This window comes from Zingiber officinale, chromosome 1A, assembly GCF_018446385.1.
Source record: "Zingiber officinale cultivar Zhangliang chromosome 1A, Zo_v1.1, whole genome shotgun sequence".
Classification (NCBI taxonomy): Eukaryota; Viridiplantae; Streptophyta; class Magnoliopsida; order Zingiberales; family Zingiberaceae; genus Zingiber; species Zingiber officinale.
In genome coordinates, this window is record NC_055987.1 from 108,117,008 (window position 1) to 108,130,700 (window position 13,693).

The window sequence follows — 13,693 nt, forward strand, 5'->3', positions numbered from 1 at the left end:
CAGCAAGGTGACCCTGCACTTTCTCCTTTGTTATTCGAGCTTTGTCTTTAGGCACTCTTATAGCAATTGAAGGTAGTATCAGAGCAAGAGGATTTTGCTTCTATCCTATTTATAAAGTGGCTCAAGTTACCCATTTAGCATATGTCAATAATCTTTTGATGTTTGCAAGGGCGAATGCATCCACCATCTCTATGATCACCGATTGTTTGAAGGAGTTTGAGGACAAATTGAGGCTTCAAGCTAACCCTTTGAAGTCCAATATGTACATGGAGAGTGTCGATGAACAAAGAAAGGGTGAGCTTCTACAAATTATGGATTTTCAAGAGGGTACCTTCCCCTTTAGATACCCTAGTGTTCCTTTAGCTATAGCGAAGCTTCGGATTGCAAATTATTGATCCCTTCTTGATACAGTGATTGAGAAAATTATCTCTTGGCTGAAGTATACTTTATCTTATGCTTGGCGCTTGGAGCTACTAGGATCGATGCTACAAGGAGTTGAATGCTATTGGTTATCTATTCTCCCCTTTCCAAGTGAGGTGATTTACAAGCTCTATGAAATTTGTCGGTCTTTTGTTTGGTCCATCAGGCATCCACTGATCTCATGGGCGACTATTTGCTTATCCAAAAAAGTATTAGGGACTTGCATGCATGGAACAATGCTTTGCTATGTCGAACATTATAGAACATCCAAAATAAGAAGGATTCGCTTTGGATTCATTGGATGCATCACTGTTACCTCAGGAGTGTAGAATTTTGGCAATGGCAATGCAAAGCGTCAGCCTCCCCTTTGATCAATAAGTTGGTCTACATTCATGGCCAAATTGTGCAACAAGAATGAAGCTATGGGGAGGCTAACATGAAGCTTTTAGAATGGTTAACAACAGAGAAGGATGGCATAACTAATGCCTACCGATTTTTTCAACCACGAGCGGTAGCTGTCTCTTGGGCACCAATTGTATGGAAAGTCGACCTACTATCCAAACATCATTTTTGTTGTTGGATGATTGCTCATCGACAATTATGGGCAATGGACAAATTGCCATTTGAACCTCACAAGTTGTGTTGTCTATGCTAGCAAGCTGTGGAGTCAAATGATCATATTTTCTTCCATTGCCCCATCACGAGACAACTTTGGGACAAGTTTTGGGAGTGGTTGGGCATTCGACTAGCCATCTACATGGCGATAAGTTTGTCTAGAGCTTTCAAGAGGCAATTCCAAGACAAAGACAAGTAGACAAAGGCTTGCCATTTAGCAGTAACTTATGTAACCTATGTGATATTTTTTGTATGGCAAGCTTGGAATCGATTTTGTTTTGAAAGTGAGGTCTCTTTATTGAGAGGATGTTTCTCAAAGTCTAAACTTATGTCTACCATTTTGTAGACATCTAGTGCATATAATTACTTTTATGTAACTTTCTTGATTTCTATATATGTTTGTCGTTCAAAAAAAAAAAGCAGCTAATATATTGACTATAAAATATCATGGAGGTAGTATAGAAAGAATAAAACTAAAATTTTATAGTGAGCAATATAATTGTTGAAAATATAAGAGTTGTATTCTAGTTTCAGAAACTTAGGAATTCATTTATATAAATATATGGAGACAAGATAAAAATATACATTACACAAGATACATATATCAATGTCTACAAAATTACTTATACAAAGCTCAAGATGATAATAAGATGATGCAAATTGCACATTCTTGCATATACATACAATAAATTAACGAGGGCAATTTTGTGACCACATAAGCTCCTTCTCAAAGGTATAATTCCTAGAATTTCCTTGACTTATTTCATCCACCATTTGTGAAGAAGAGTGAGACGACATACTAAGTAAGCATTCAGCATCCTCATTCCCTTCTAGAATACAAACTCCTTTCTTTTTCATTCTAACCTTTCTCATGCTTTGCAATTTATATTCAACTTCTTTCATTGTTGGCCTTTTCGTACCTTTCAAATTCAGGCAAATTTCTATCAAACTACTGATTTCAAGAAATTCTTGCTTTGTTCCTTCTTGCAAAACACGATCTTCCACAAGATCAAGCAATGTGTTCTCTCTTGTTGCTCGAAGGAAATTCATGGCTAGATTTTGTTGTAACCCATTTTTGGTTGAGAAGATAGGTTTCTTTCCCGTTAAAAGTTCAAGAAGAATAATTCCAAAACTATAAACATCACTTTTTTCTGTCAATTGACTAGTTTGATAATACTCTGGATCGATATATCCAAAGGTAACATGTATGGCAGTAACTATGTGTGTTTGATCAAGAGGAATAAATCTTGATGCCCCAAAGTCCGATACCTTCGCCTTAAAAGTATCATCTAAAAGAATATTTGATGACTTGACATCTCTATGAAAGACAGACATAGAAGCAGCTGAGTGCAGATAGGCAAGTGCTCCTGCAGATTCTGAGGCAATCCTGAGACGATCATCCCATGATAATTTAGATTCATCTTGCGAAACATGTAGATGATCAGAAAGGGTTCCGTTCGAGATAAATTCATAAATCAACAAAGGAACTTCAGTTTCTAAACAACATCCAAGAAGCTTAACTACATTCCTATGATTGATCTGAGAAAGAACCGCAACCTCGTTTATAAATTGATCAATTTCACTCGTCTTAACTATTTTTGACTTTTTTATGGCAACAACTCGTTGATCTGATAGAATTCCTTTGTAAACTATCCCATGTCCTCCCCTTCCAAGTACTCGAGTTTCATCGAAATTATTTGTTGCCTTTTCTATTTCTTCCAGAGAAAATACGCTTGTTCTCTCCTCAATTTGATCACTTGTGGAGATTAATTGTTGAAGTAGTAAACCATGATTCCTTACAAAATTCCTTTTTTTGATTTTCTGTTGATTTCTATGCTTCCATTTCTTGCCTACAATGATTAATGTTACGCAGAAGAGCAAGAGACTTGCTCCAATGCTAGCACCAAGGATGACACCTGCACAAAATTGATTTGTTGTTTTTTATTTTAATTTAATTATTTGTCCATATAATATTACATAATATCCATCATAAAATAATACTTCTTAAATACAGAAAATCTATATAGAACAAGGGACAGGGATGTACCAAGTAAAAGAGAATTTCTTTTGTGAGAGAGGCATGCTCCTCTATAAGGATCACCAAATGTTCCTGGGGGGCATATGCAGCTGTAATTTCCTTCTGTATTTATACAATCTCCAGTGCAAACTTTTGGAGAAGAATAATGACATTCGTTGATATCTAAAATTCCATAACACTTTATCAATACATCAAAATATAAATTATACATACCACTATAACTAAGCTCCTATTAATCAATATATTAAAGTCAACAGAGACCACAATCAACTTTATATAGTTTTCTTTAAATTACATTCAATTATTACAATTATATCAGTATTTTATATAAAATAATAGCTTAAAATTGTTAGTCAAAGCTCTATATATTTATATCTATGTATATATATATTTAATTGTCCTACTATATAATCAACAATTTTTTTCTCACATAGTAAAATTTTAATTATATAGCATATAGACATATATTGGAAAATTTGAGAAAGGAAGTTTTTATACCTTGACATCCATTATTAGAAAGAGGAAGGTAAGGATTCCCATCGTAGCCATCTTTGCATATACATCTATACCCAACATTTTTTACATCCAAACATGAGCTATGTTCATGGTTACATGCGAAGGTGGTGTTGTCTTTTGCAGCATCCTTGCAAGATTGGTTGGCTATTATCCAATTCATGATCCTCTGTTCCTTCAAGGAAGTAAAATGTGAACTACTATATAAATAGTAATCAGGAATAGAAATATTCTCCTCCAGTTGGCCTTCCTTCAATGAAATTTTGCTCACTACAAAACCTTCGTCCAATAGGAGAGTTGGAGGGTTGGAGGTCTCATTGCATATTAGAGCAAAGTATTTATCTCGATAACAACCTTGTTTTAGCCCGAAGGGAAAGGAAATTGTAACATTTCCACATTTGGTTTGACAATCTTTTGCAGGAATGGATGTAAAATTATCTGTTAACACATGCATTCATGAGTGATTAGCTCTAATGTCTATGAATTATATAAACTTATCCATCATTAACCTATTTAGTTCAATTAATTAGCATGTATACTTTTACAATAGAATATAAAAGAGATTTAGAATCATTACCCAATTGACAACCATCAGGTAGGTAGGGATTGCCGACATAATTTAAAGAACATCGACAACGATAGCCAATGGTTTCATTCAAATATGATGCATCTTCAAAAAGGACATCAGAACATTCACTGTTATGACTACGGCATGCATAAGTGTGCGTCCTCTTCTTGGCCTCTCTGCAAGTTGAATGGTCATTGAAGTACCAATCGAGACTGACCATCATTCCAGTTCTATTCCTATTGTTTATAAAATTTTGGAAGTCATCGTCAATAGTGATGCCGTCAAAATTGTATATGATAGCCATGATGCTGGAGCTACTATTGACGATCATATGATCCAAATTCCCATCGAGTCGAGTTAATTGAATAGCCCATGAAAGCTGGCTGAATTTTGCTGGATCCAAGTAAATTTCACAATATGTATCGTTGAACAAATATCCTTGCTCAGTAGTTGAAGTATTGATAGTAGAGCATATTGTAAAGCAAGTATCTATCGTACTGTTGTCAGTAAGATTAACAATATTGGCAATAGCACTACAACCAGCCACAGCCAAAATGTTATTGCCTGAATATCTATATCTATATTTATATCTGTTTCCACTTTCCCAATCAACTGAGTCTAAGCCAAAAGAGAAAGGCAAATTCTCAAGATTGATCAACGAAGTTGTATTGAATTGTGAATCTGCATTCAATGTGGCATATGGCGATTCAATGTATACCAACCCCTCTTGTATATCAAAATTTCTTACTTGGATATTGCCATCTCCTAACAAGAGTCTTGGAGGATCCGAGTCATATGAACAAGTAAGATTAAATCCAACAGCATAAGAACAATTAGTGCCAATGCCAAAAGGATACTCAATTTGTATACCATCGCATGTTTTGGGGCAGCTGGAAAGAAGAGTGAAATTCTCATTTTCCGATAGCCAACTTGTGACACCCTTCAATGACATCAATAATGTAATTTGCAGCAGCAAGGTGTACGTGAATTCCATTTTATCTTCCTACAAATTAACTATTAATAAAAGTATATAAGCAATTAACATATATATATATATATATACACACACACAAAACTACTCCAAGAGAAATTATGTACTTCTAGGTACGAGTTCGCAGGATATATATATATATTCCTTTTTTCTAAAAGTAGGATAGTCTTTCTCTTGCAATCAGAAATAAAGAAATTTAATTAATTTAGTTGGAAGAATCTTGTAGGAGAAATAATAATTATAAGAGTTAAAAATACAATGTATGCTTAAGAAATTAGAAGGAAAAAATATTTTAAAAATTCTTATTCATTGTGTACAGTGAATAGTGTGACTAGTTGTAATTTGATTAAGTGTGGAATCTAGAGAACCTATTAAATTGATATGTAAATCAAAAAATTCTTAAGACTTGGCTCATCTAATAAAGTCTTACATATAAGCTCATTCATTAGTCCACACAATTTACAGTAAAATCAATTTTTAATATATTGAGTCAATTGTATACTGGCCAACTTAATATATAAAATTGACTCAATTGACCTATTCAATCCAATCAGTCAAGCTCAACATGTTAGCTAGCAAATAGAGCAAGTCTTATCAATGGACCTATTCATTAGGTGATCTAGGGAATCCATTAACTTGATATGCCCAATTATAAGTCTAAAAATGCTTAAGACTTCACTCATCTAATTAAGTCTTATATATAAACTCCTCCATTATTTGTTCACACAATTTTAGTTGGAATTGTTAGTCTGATAGGAAGAATGATGAGAATATAAAATGATTAAATTTTATTAATTGGAATTTGTTTAAAGAGCTTGGCAAAGTTTGCAAGATGGTTAATCAGTATATAAGACAGTTGGAAATGAGATGCATTGAGAACTCTTGAGTAGAGCTACAATTGTAGCTAGTTTTTTTTTCACTTACGTTAAAATTTAATGCTCAAATGGAATGGAAAATAGTAGGAAACAAATTGAATGGAATGAGATGCATGAATGGAATAAAAACAAGAAGATTTTAACCCATGTTTAACACTTTTGTTGTACTAATTCTTCTAGCCAATTTACTTACATCATTGAAGGTTCTCAATAGATATAGTTTGATTAACTCAATAGGCCTACCACGCTCATTCGATTCAACAATCTTTGCTTGATCCACTAGTTTGCTTAGTTTGCCTAGCGAAACTAGTTTGCTAGGCCCAATTAATTAATCTACTCTTCTTGACTAGATCAACTCAGCCGACCAAATCAATTTGCCTAGTTTGCCCAATAAGACTTGCCCACTCAACCCAATTAATTCACCTAGCCTAATAGTCCATGCTAATTACTTGGCCTAGTCTGCCCAACTAGCATGCTCAATTGAGCTTGACTAGCCCTGTCCTACACATTTGAATCAATTAGTCCACACAACTTGATCGGCTCACCCTACCCACTCAAGCCCATCCACACCCAATTGACTCAGTTGTTTGGTTGATTCATTCTATTTATCTCAAATATAATTTATGATAATAAACTGTGAATAAATATTAAATTTCATAGAGGTGGAATGTAATTTTATGATTCCTAAAGAGTTAAATATATAGATTGAGCTATTCCTTTGAAATGGCTTAAACTATTCATCTAAATATCAAAATAAAATCATTGAGAGAATGGATCATCTTGATGCCACTCTATTTATGTGTATTGAACACAATCTTAGAGTAAACAAATAATACTTAATTAAGACAGAGAAGTAAAGAGAAAATACTGATATCAAATTTGACAGCCAACTCACTTAGCTTGATTGATTACGGTGTCTTTCTTCAACCAAAGTACAATTATCCTATAGAGTCTAGGTTCTTTATATAGAGAGAATCTTGTGCTAACGTGGAATTAACATCGATCAAAGAATAAGAATCATGCATTTTTAATCCCAAATATAATAATAATATGTCAGCGTGGACTTGACTTGAAGGAATATGTGATCAGGCCAATCACTATCGTTTCATTAAAGAGATTAAAACACAAATCGACAGAAATTAATTTCCTTTCTCACTTTTTACCCATATGATTATTTTAATCTTCTACATGTTATTTATTTTATATTAATCTTATACACTCCATGTATATACATTGATGTGCATGAAATTTCAGTCATAGATCTCTCATTTCCCACAGGAGAATAGTTGATTGTTGTTCTGATAGGCTTTAGTAATTAATATTTATATTTTCTATAATAAAAATTGATTGACGTCCAACTATATATAATCCTTTCAGAATATGTAATTAGTTGGAAGACCATAAAATAATTAGGTTTACGTCGATTTTAGTTCTAAAATGTCACACCTCACTCAGACTAGCTCCATGCGTCCTACATTACAAATTATCGCCATCATATAAAAAATAAGTCTTCTACTACTAAAAAAAAAGTCTTCTGGAATGGCCATTGATCATCAAAATACCCAAAGAAACATAATAGAAACTTTAGTGCAATCACTGTTATTTCCATAAAAAAAAAAAAAAAAAAAATAGAACTCCATGCATGTAAGTTGATTTCATTGTTGACTCTTCTCTTTGTATTTATGAATCTGATAATAATAAATCCTTCATTTTCCACAGAAGAATAGTCATTGGACTTCCATTTATATTTCATTTTCCACATCTCTATTTATCACTAGATATATTAATATAGCTGTTGCTTGGCCAACACGGCCCTCGCCATTAAGATAAACAAAAAGTCATCTCAAATCCTGACGTCTTGTTAACTCTATTTTAATTATGTGCCCCACTTCACTCAAAACCCAAATATAACGTTCCGGGTCTACGACGACTAATGCAGAGACTCAAGAGTCATACAGAAGTTTGTTTTTTGTTTGACAGTTAATAATTGCCACGATTATCGTCTTAAAAAAAATCTAATTATATATATTTTGGAATCGAATAATGTCATCATAAATATTTAAATATCTACATATATGTTATGAGATTGTTAGTACAATTATCCTCATATCAAAATTGATCAGTCTGACTAAATTTGAGTAGAGTCAAATTTAAATTTCAATATTTGGACAATATGTTACGGACAACATATTTGGACAATATGTTGTGGGACATATATGAGAGAAGTCAAATAGATCATGGACGACTGGTACTTGATTGATAAAGTCCTAACTAGGGGTTAGGTAATGACAAAGCCCTAACTGGAGGTTAAGAAAGGAAAGTCTTAACTAGCGTTAGGCAAGAGTAAAGTTATAACTGCGGTTAGACAAGCAAAGTTCAAGTGGGTCAAAGAGTATTGTGTTGGAGATCGGTGGCCGACTAGAAGGGGGTTGAATAGACGGCGCCCCCAAATCGGATTTCTATGTATTCGTTAGTACAGCAGAATATAAGGAACACAAATATGAATATGAAAGCTAATTAAAATACAAGACAAGAAAGTAAACCAAACTCCACACGCTCATTTAACGTGGTTCGAAGATAAAGTTCCTACTCCACGGCTGTCTGTAAGATAGACAATCTCAATCCGTCCTTGGATGACTCCCCAGAAATCTCTGGCTAGCTCACGTAGCTCCTTATGGGTGGAAAAACCTCACCACAACTCTCACAAAAACACTTGAGACACTAGTGCACTGATAGACTACTAATAGGGGTCGGGTTAACCACTTCTATTTCGTCAACCTTAATCAAGCTCCCAAGCCTTGGTTATATGGGCCATGAGTTGAAAAACTCCGCCTATCAGTTGATTAGTAAAAGTGTCAATCGACTGCCTTTGTGGAAATTCGACCGTTATATCCAAACGGCTCGATACCAGTCGACTGGTAAAAGTATCAATTGACTGCTCCACACTGACCGAACTAACAGAAACATTCTGTTTGCTCCCAGCCGACTGCCCATTCGACTGAACCAGTCAACTTATGAAAATATCAATCAACTAGTACCCTGAGTACCACCTTTTAGCATTCAAACCCTTATCCTCACGACTCACTTGACTCTTACTCGTAACCTTGACCTCTTGCCTTCAAGTCTACTTCCTTTGGCTCTCGTCCCTCGGATGCATTTAAGCCCGTGGCTTGTTCTAATATCATCCTTCGTGTATGCCTAGAAGTCTCTTCCCTCGGCTCTTGTCCTTGCTGCTTTGTCCATGGTCCCTCGGATGCCCCATCCTTAATTGGACCCCGAAGCCATCAAGCGGAGTCATATGTGTATCCTGCAAACCTACACAACTCAAATACACATATCAAATACAAGGGTAAACCTAACTGAAACCCTTTGCCCAAAACATCAAAACCCACGGTCACCCCAGACCATCTTGAGGCAAGATTGCTTCAACAATCTTCCCCTTTTTTATGTTTGCAATACGTTTAAGTTAGGGAAAACAAATAGCAATAACACATGCTAATAACACATTTGGACTTGTTGCCAAGGCTATACACTTGGACTTACACTACTAAGAAATGGACTTGCATTACTAATGTTGGATCGTGAGTTTCGCTAGAGGGGGGTGAATAACGATTTTAAAAAAAAATTGCGAGAGTACGCAGCGGAAAAGACGAAATCAAAACAATTCTAACACAAGAACTTTTTACTTGGTTCGGAGCCTTTGGCGACTCCTACTCCAAGGCCCGCACACAAGGGTGCTTTCGATGGATAATTCACTAGCAATTCAGAAATTATTACAAACTAAGTACAGGAATGCCAATGAAAAAATAAAACAATACCGACAAAGAAAGAAACTAAAAGAGTAGCGTATTGTCGGAGCTTCGCAGCGTCGCAGGAGCACAGGAGAGCGAATTCTGAGTTCTTGTACTGACTCCAGCCTTGACCCTCCTTATATATGAGGTTCGAGGCGCCTGGAACCTTCAGGGCGCCCTAGTTGTGTCGTAGCTGAGCCAATCAGTGAACTCCACTTGGCGAAATGACGTTGGGGATATATTTTTGCCTTAGGGCGCCCGGGTACCTCCCGAGCGCCCGGACCTCCGAGCGCCCGGGTACCTTCCGGGCGCCCGGACCTTGATTTCTAGCAGCTTCCTTCCTGCAAGAGAACGTTAGTCCGAGGTACTTATATCTCCTGCAAAACATATTATTAGCACAGTTCATAGTTTAACAGAAAGAGTATTAATTAGATTCCGTCTCTCCGAGATCGGAATCTAGTCAAGATCTCGACTTAGAGTTCCGAAATGGTTCTAAGTCGGATCAACGCCTAAGTTCCCTTCCCGGGAATGCGTCCTCACAGTCACTCCCCTCCAGTGACTTATCTTTACTTACCTGCCAGACGTCAGGTCAGCCCTTTGATCCGTCTGGACTTCGTGCCAGCTATCCGGTCAGCCCGTCGACCTAGCTGGACTTCGTGCCAAACGTTCGATCAGCCCATCGACCCGTTTGGATCTCGTTCCAGCTATCCGGTTAGCCCGTCGACCTAGTTGGGCTTCTCCTGCACACTCGGTCAGAGTGTTTGATCAACAACAAAACTAACTTAACCTATTTTGTCATTCATCAAAACCTGGGTTAGACCGTTAGTGCTACTCGCACCAACAGCTAAGGCTACACACTTAGACTTACCTTTACTTACCTGCCAGACGTCAGGTCAGCCCTTTGATCCGTCTGGACTTCGTGCCAGCTATCCGGTCAGCCCGTCGACCTAGTTGGGCTTCTCCTGCACACTCGGTCAGAGTGTTTGATCAACAACAAAACTAACTTAACCTATTTTGTCATTCATCAAAACCTGGGTTAGACCGTTAGTGCTACTCGCACCAACAGCTAAGGCTACACACTTGAACTTACACTGCCAAGAAATGGACTTACATTACCAAGGCTACACATTTGGACTTACACAACCAAGAAAATATATAAGCATACAATGGAACCTATCACAAGGCTCCCTCTACACCTATGCTCCCCATTGAGTTAGGAATTTTACCACAAGGATATTTACAAACTTATCACAAGGTTCCCCCTACAATTAAGCTCTCCATTGAGCTAGGACTTTCTCACTGTAAAGGTATTTAAGGTTTTTCCACACTTAAACCTTTGTCACGCCCCCAGAAGAGTCCCTGTCCGAGAAAATTTCGGCAGCATCTCCCCTGTACGGCGGACAATAAAAATTTTCTACAAGCACTAAATACTCAGCCACAGGCGGCTGAAATAATAACAGTAAATAAAATCAATCACCACGCAGTTTATATATGTATTCAGCCTCTGGCTGTCACAACCACGCAGTTAATAAAATAAACAACATAGTAATACTCTGACTCGAAATCAACCCTACTCAACTACACTCGTAAAGCCCAAATCCGATTTTTTTCTTACCTCTTCTGCCGTCCAGGCAGGCATGTAGTAGAGTAAATCCAAATCATACGAAAAGTCCATATCTAAGTCCAAAACAAAACTAAAAATAAAGTCTGATAGCGAAAAGCTAAAATGAAACAACTCAAAAACCAGCAGCGGAGTAGCACTACGTGCAGTGGGGACTAGCGACTGGAACTCCCTCCTGACAGCATCAACCTGAAAATAACAACAATGGAGGCGGGGTGAGTCCAACACTCAGCAGGTACAGTTGATATGCAAAGTAAAGAAATAACACCTAGCACTAATCATGCGTACAGTCTCCTGATGAATAAAGGTAAATACCAAACTGAAGTAAGCAGGAGAGAAACTGTACTAACCAGGACCCGTAAAAGGACAAACAGTCCGAAAGGTATAGAAGACCTGTATGCATGTCAATCAAGGTATCCAAGCAATGTGCAGCATATAAGTGCAACAAACACAAACACAAACAATAAATGCATCATGCATATGATGTCAATGTCATGGTCACCCCTGACGCCAGTCACCAACACACGGTGGGACCGAGTGGGTAGGGCTGTGACAACCGTGCACTCAGCAACACTACTCCTGATGAGTGATCGAGTGGACGGGATGCTATCGGAGTACATACGTACTCCTACCCCAAATCATAAATGGGGGAGCGCCATGCTCTCATCTCCCGGTATACTGTGACGGGGAGGAATCTCTAACGTGCTACACGCTGCGTCACACTACCCATGAGCGGATCAACGGAGCACCGGAAGAGTCAAACTGACGTGCTACCACGCTGTGTCCCGCTACCCATTAGCGTCACAACGGAGCACCGAACAGTGATGAAACTGGCAAAGTGCTCGACAATAAAGGAGCAATCAATCACTCAGCATGCAATTATGCGAATGGTGCATGTCACTAAACATGGTAATATACTAAACCAATCTCTGGACATATCATAATGTGCACCAAAGCGAATGAATCATATCAAGGTATCTGATCATATAAGGTATCAAACCTAGGTCCTGACATGGTAAAATATGGTTATATCACTACCCATGAGCATGTGGAATCAGGTACATATCCATACAAGATGTAAACAAACAATCAATCAACAGGTAGCATGTATTAGGCAGTGATTAACCGAAACAAGTAAGAAACACAATTAATGCATCTTGTTAATTTAATTACTAAGCATATCAAAGACAATAAGTCAAAAGTACCCGCCTCCGATAAAATAGAAAGGTCCAAGCTGACTCCGAGATACTCGTCTCGCGTCAAAGTCCTAAATCAATTCGCACAGTTTAGCTAATTTAATTTTTAAACAAATAGCTAAACTAATTTCTAATCCACTGATCATTTAGGGTTAGTTTCATTAATCCTGATTACACTATTATATAACTTATAAACTTAAGTTATTAATTATTGCTAACACAACTAGCAATAATCTACCATGAAAATCAAAACTCTAAACCTTACCTCAATTCACGGCCGTGATTAATCCATAATCAAGGAATGTGTTTGCTGCTGGAACAAGGTGAGTGGCTGGAAATCCACTTGCAAAACAATCAAGAAGGAAACTCACTAATCAACAAAATAACTCAATTCAAAACATAACCTACTGACCTTACCTCTTCCTTGATGCCCTCAACCAAAGCAAGATTGCCACGACAAGTTCCAACAGCCCCAAATCAAACCTACTGGCCAGACGTAACAACCTACTGCCCTGATCAAGTTGCTGTCCACCAACCGGATCAAGAAGAAATGATCAAGAAATCACAAGACACTCTATTAACAATTAAAGTCCAGTAATAATTTGTTCCCATTACCTCTTCTTCGATGATGACAGCGAGAATCAGAAGTTGGTGAAGCCGCTGTCCACCAAACCCTATACACTAAATTAGCCATCCCACACCCAAGTGCTGCTCACGGCAAGATAAGAATCAAAGCACAGAATTGAAAACAAAAACAAACCCTAAGCCCTCACCTTTAGTCCCACTGGCCGGGTTACAACTACCCCCTGTCACCTTCTTAAGCTCTTGATTTCCGGCGACCTAGGCATAGTGTACAGAGGCGGCGTCGCATAGGGCAGAAACAAGGCCGCAATCACTCTAGATCAGAGACACAAGGAAGGGAAACTTCGGCCGGCGCACAGGGAAGTCGGAGAGGTGGCTCGTCACCGGCGGCAGAGGGGGTCAGCATCGCGGGCAGAAGGCCGGCGCTAGAGTAAAAGGTGCGGCGGTGCTACGGTGGTTAGTGGCGCTCGGCACCTAGGGCAC

General features: G+C 37.7%; 1 protein-coding gene and 1 long non-coding RNA gene across 2 annotated transcripts; both read right to left on the minus strand.

The window, feature by feature from the left end:
- Window positions 1–1,725: 1,725 nt before the first annotated feature.
- Window positions 1,726–5,173, minus strand: LOC122001342 (wall-associated receptor kinase-like 10). The gene is made up of 4 exons (XM_042556052.1): window positions 4,164–5,173; window positions 3,572–4,024; window positions 3,083–3,235; window positions 1,726–2,951 (listed from the first exon to the last, which is right to left on the minus strand). The coding sequence occupies exons 1-4, from the start codon at window positions 5,146–5,148 to the stop codon at window positions 1,726–1,728; spliced, it is 2,817 nt and encodes a 938-aa protein (XP_042411986.1). The 5' UTR covers window positions 5,149–5,173.
- Window positions 5,174–12,655: 7,482 nt separating this feature from the next.
- Window positions 12,656–13,338, minus strand: LOC122008856. The gene is made up of 4 exons (XR_006119415.1): window positions 13,244–13,338; window positions 13,046–13,152; window positions 12,894–12,959; window positions 12,656–12,699 (listed from the first exon to the last, which is right to left on the minus strand). It is a non-coding gene; the product is annotated as an uncharacterized LOC122008856 (long non-coding RNA).
- Between the last annotated feature and the right edge of the window lie 355 nt (window positions 13,339–13,693).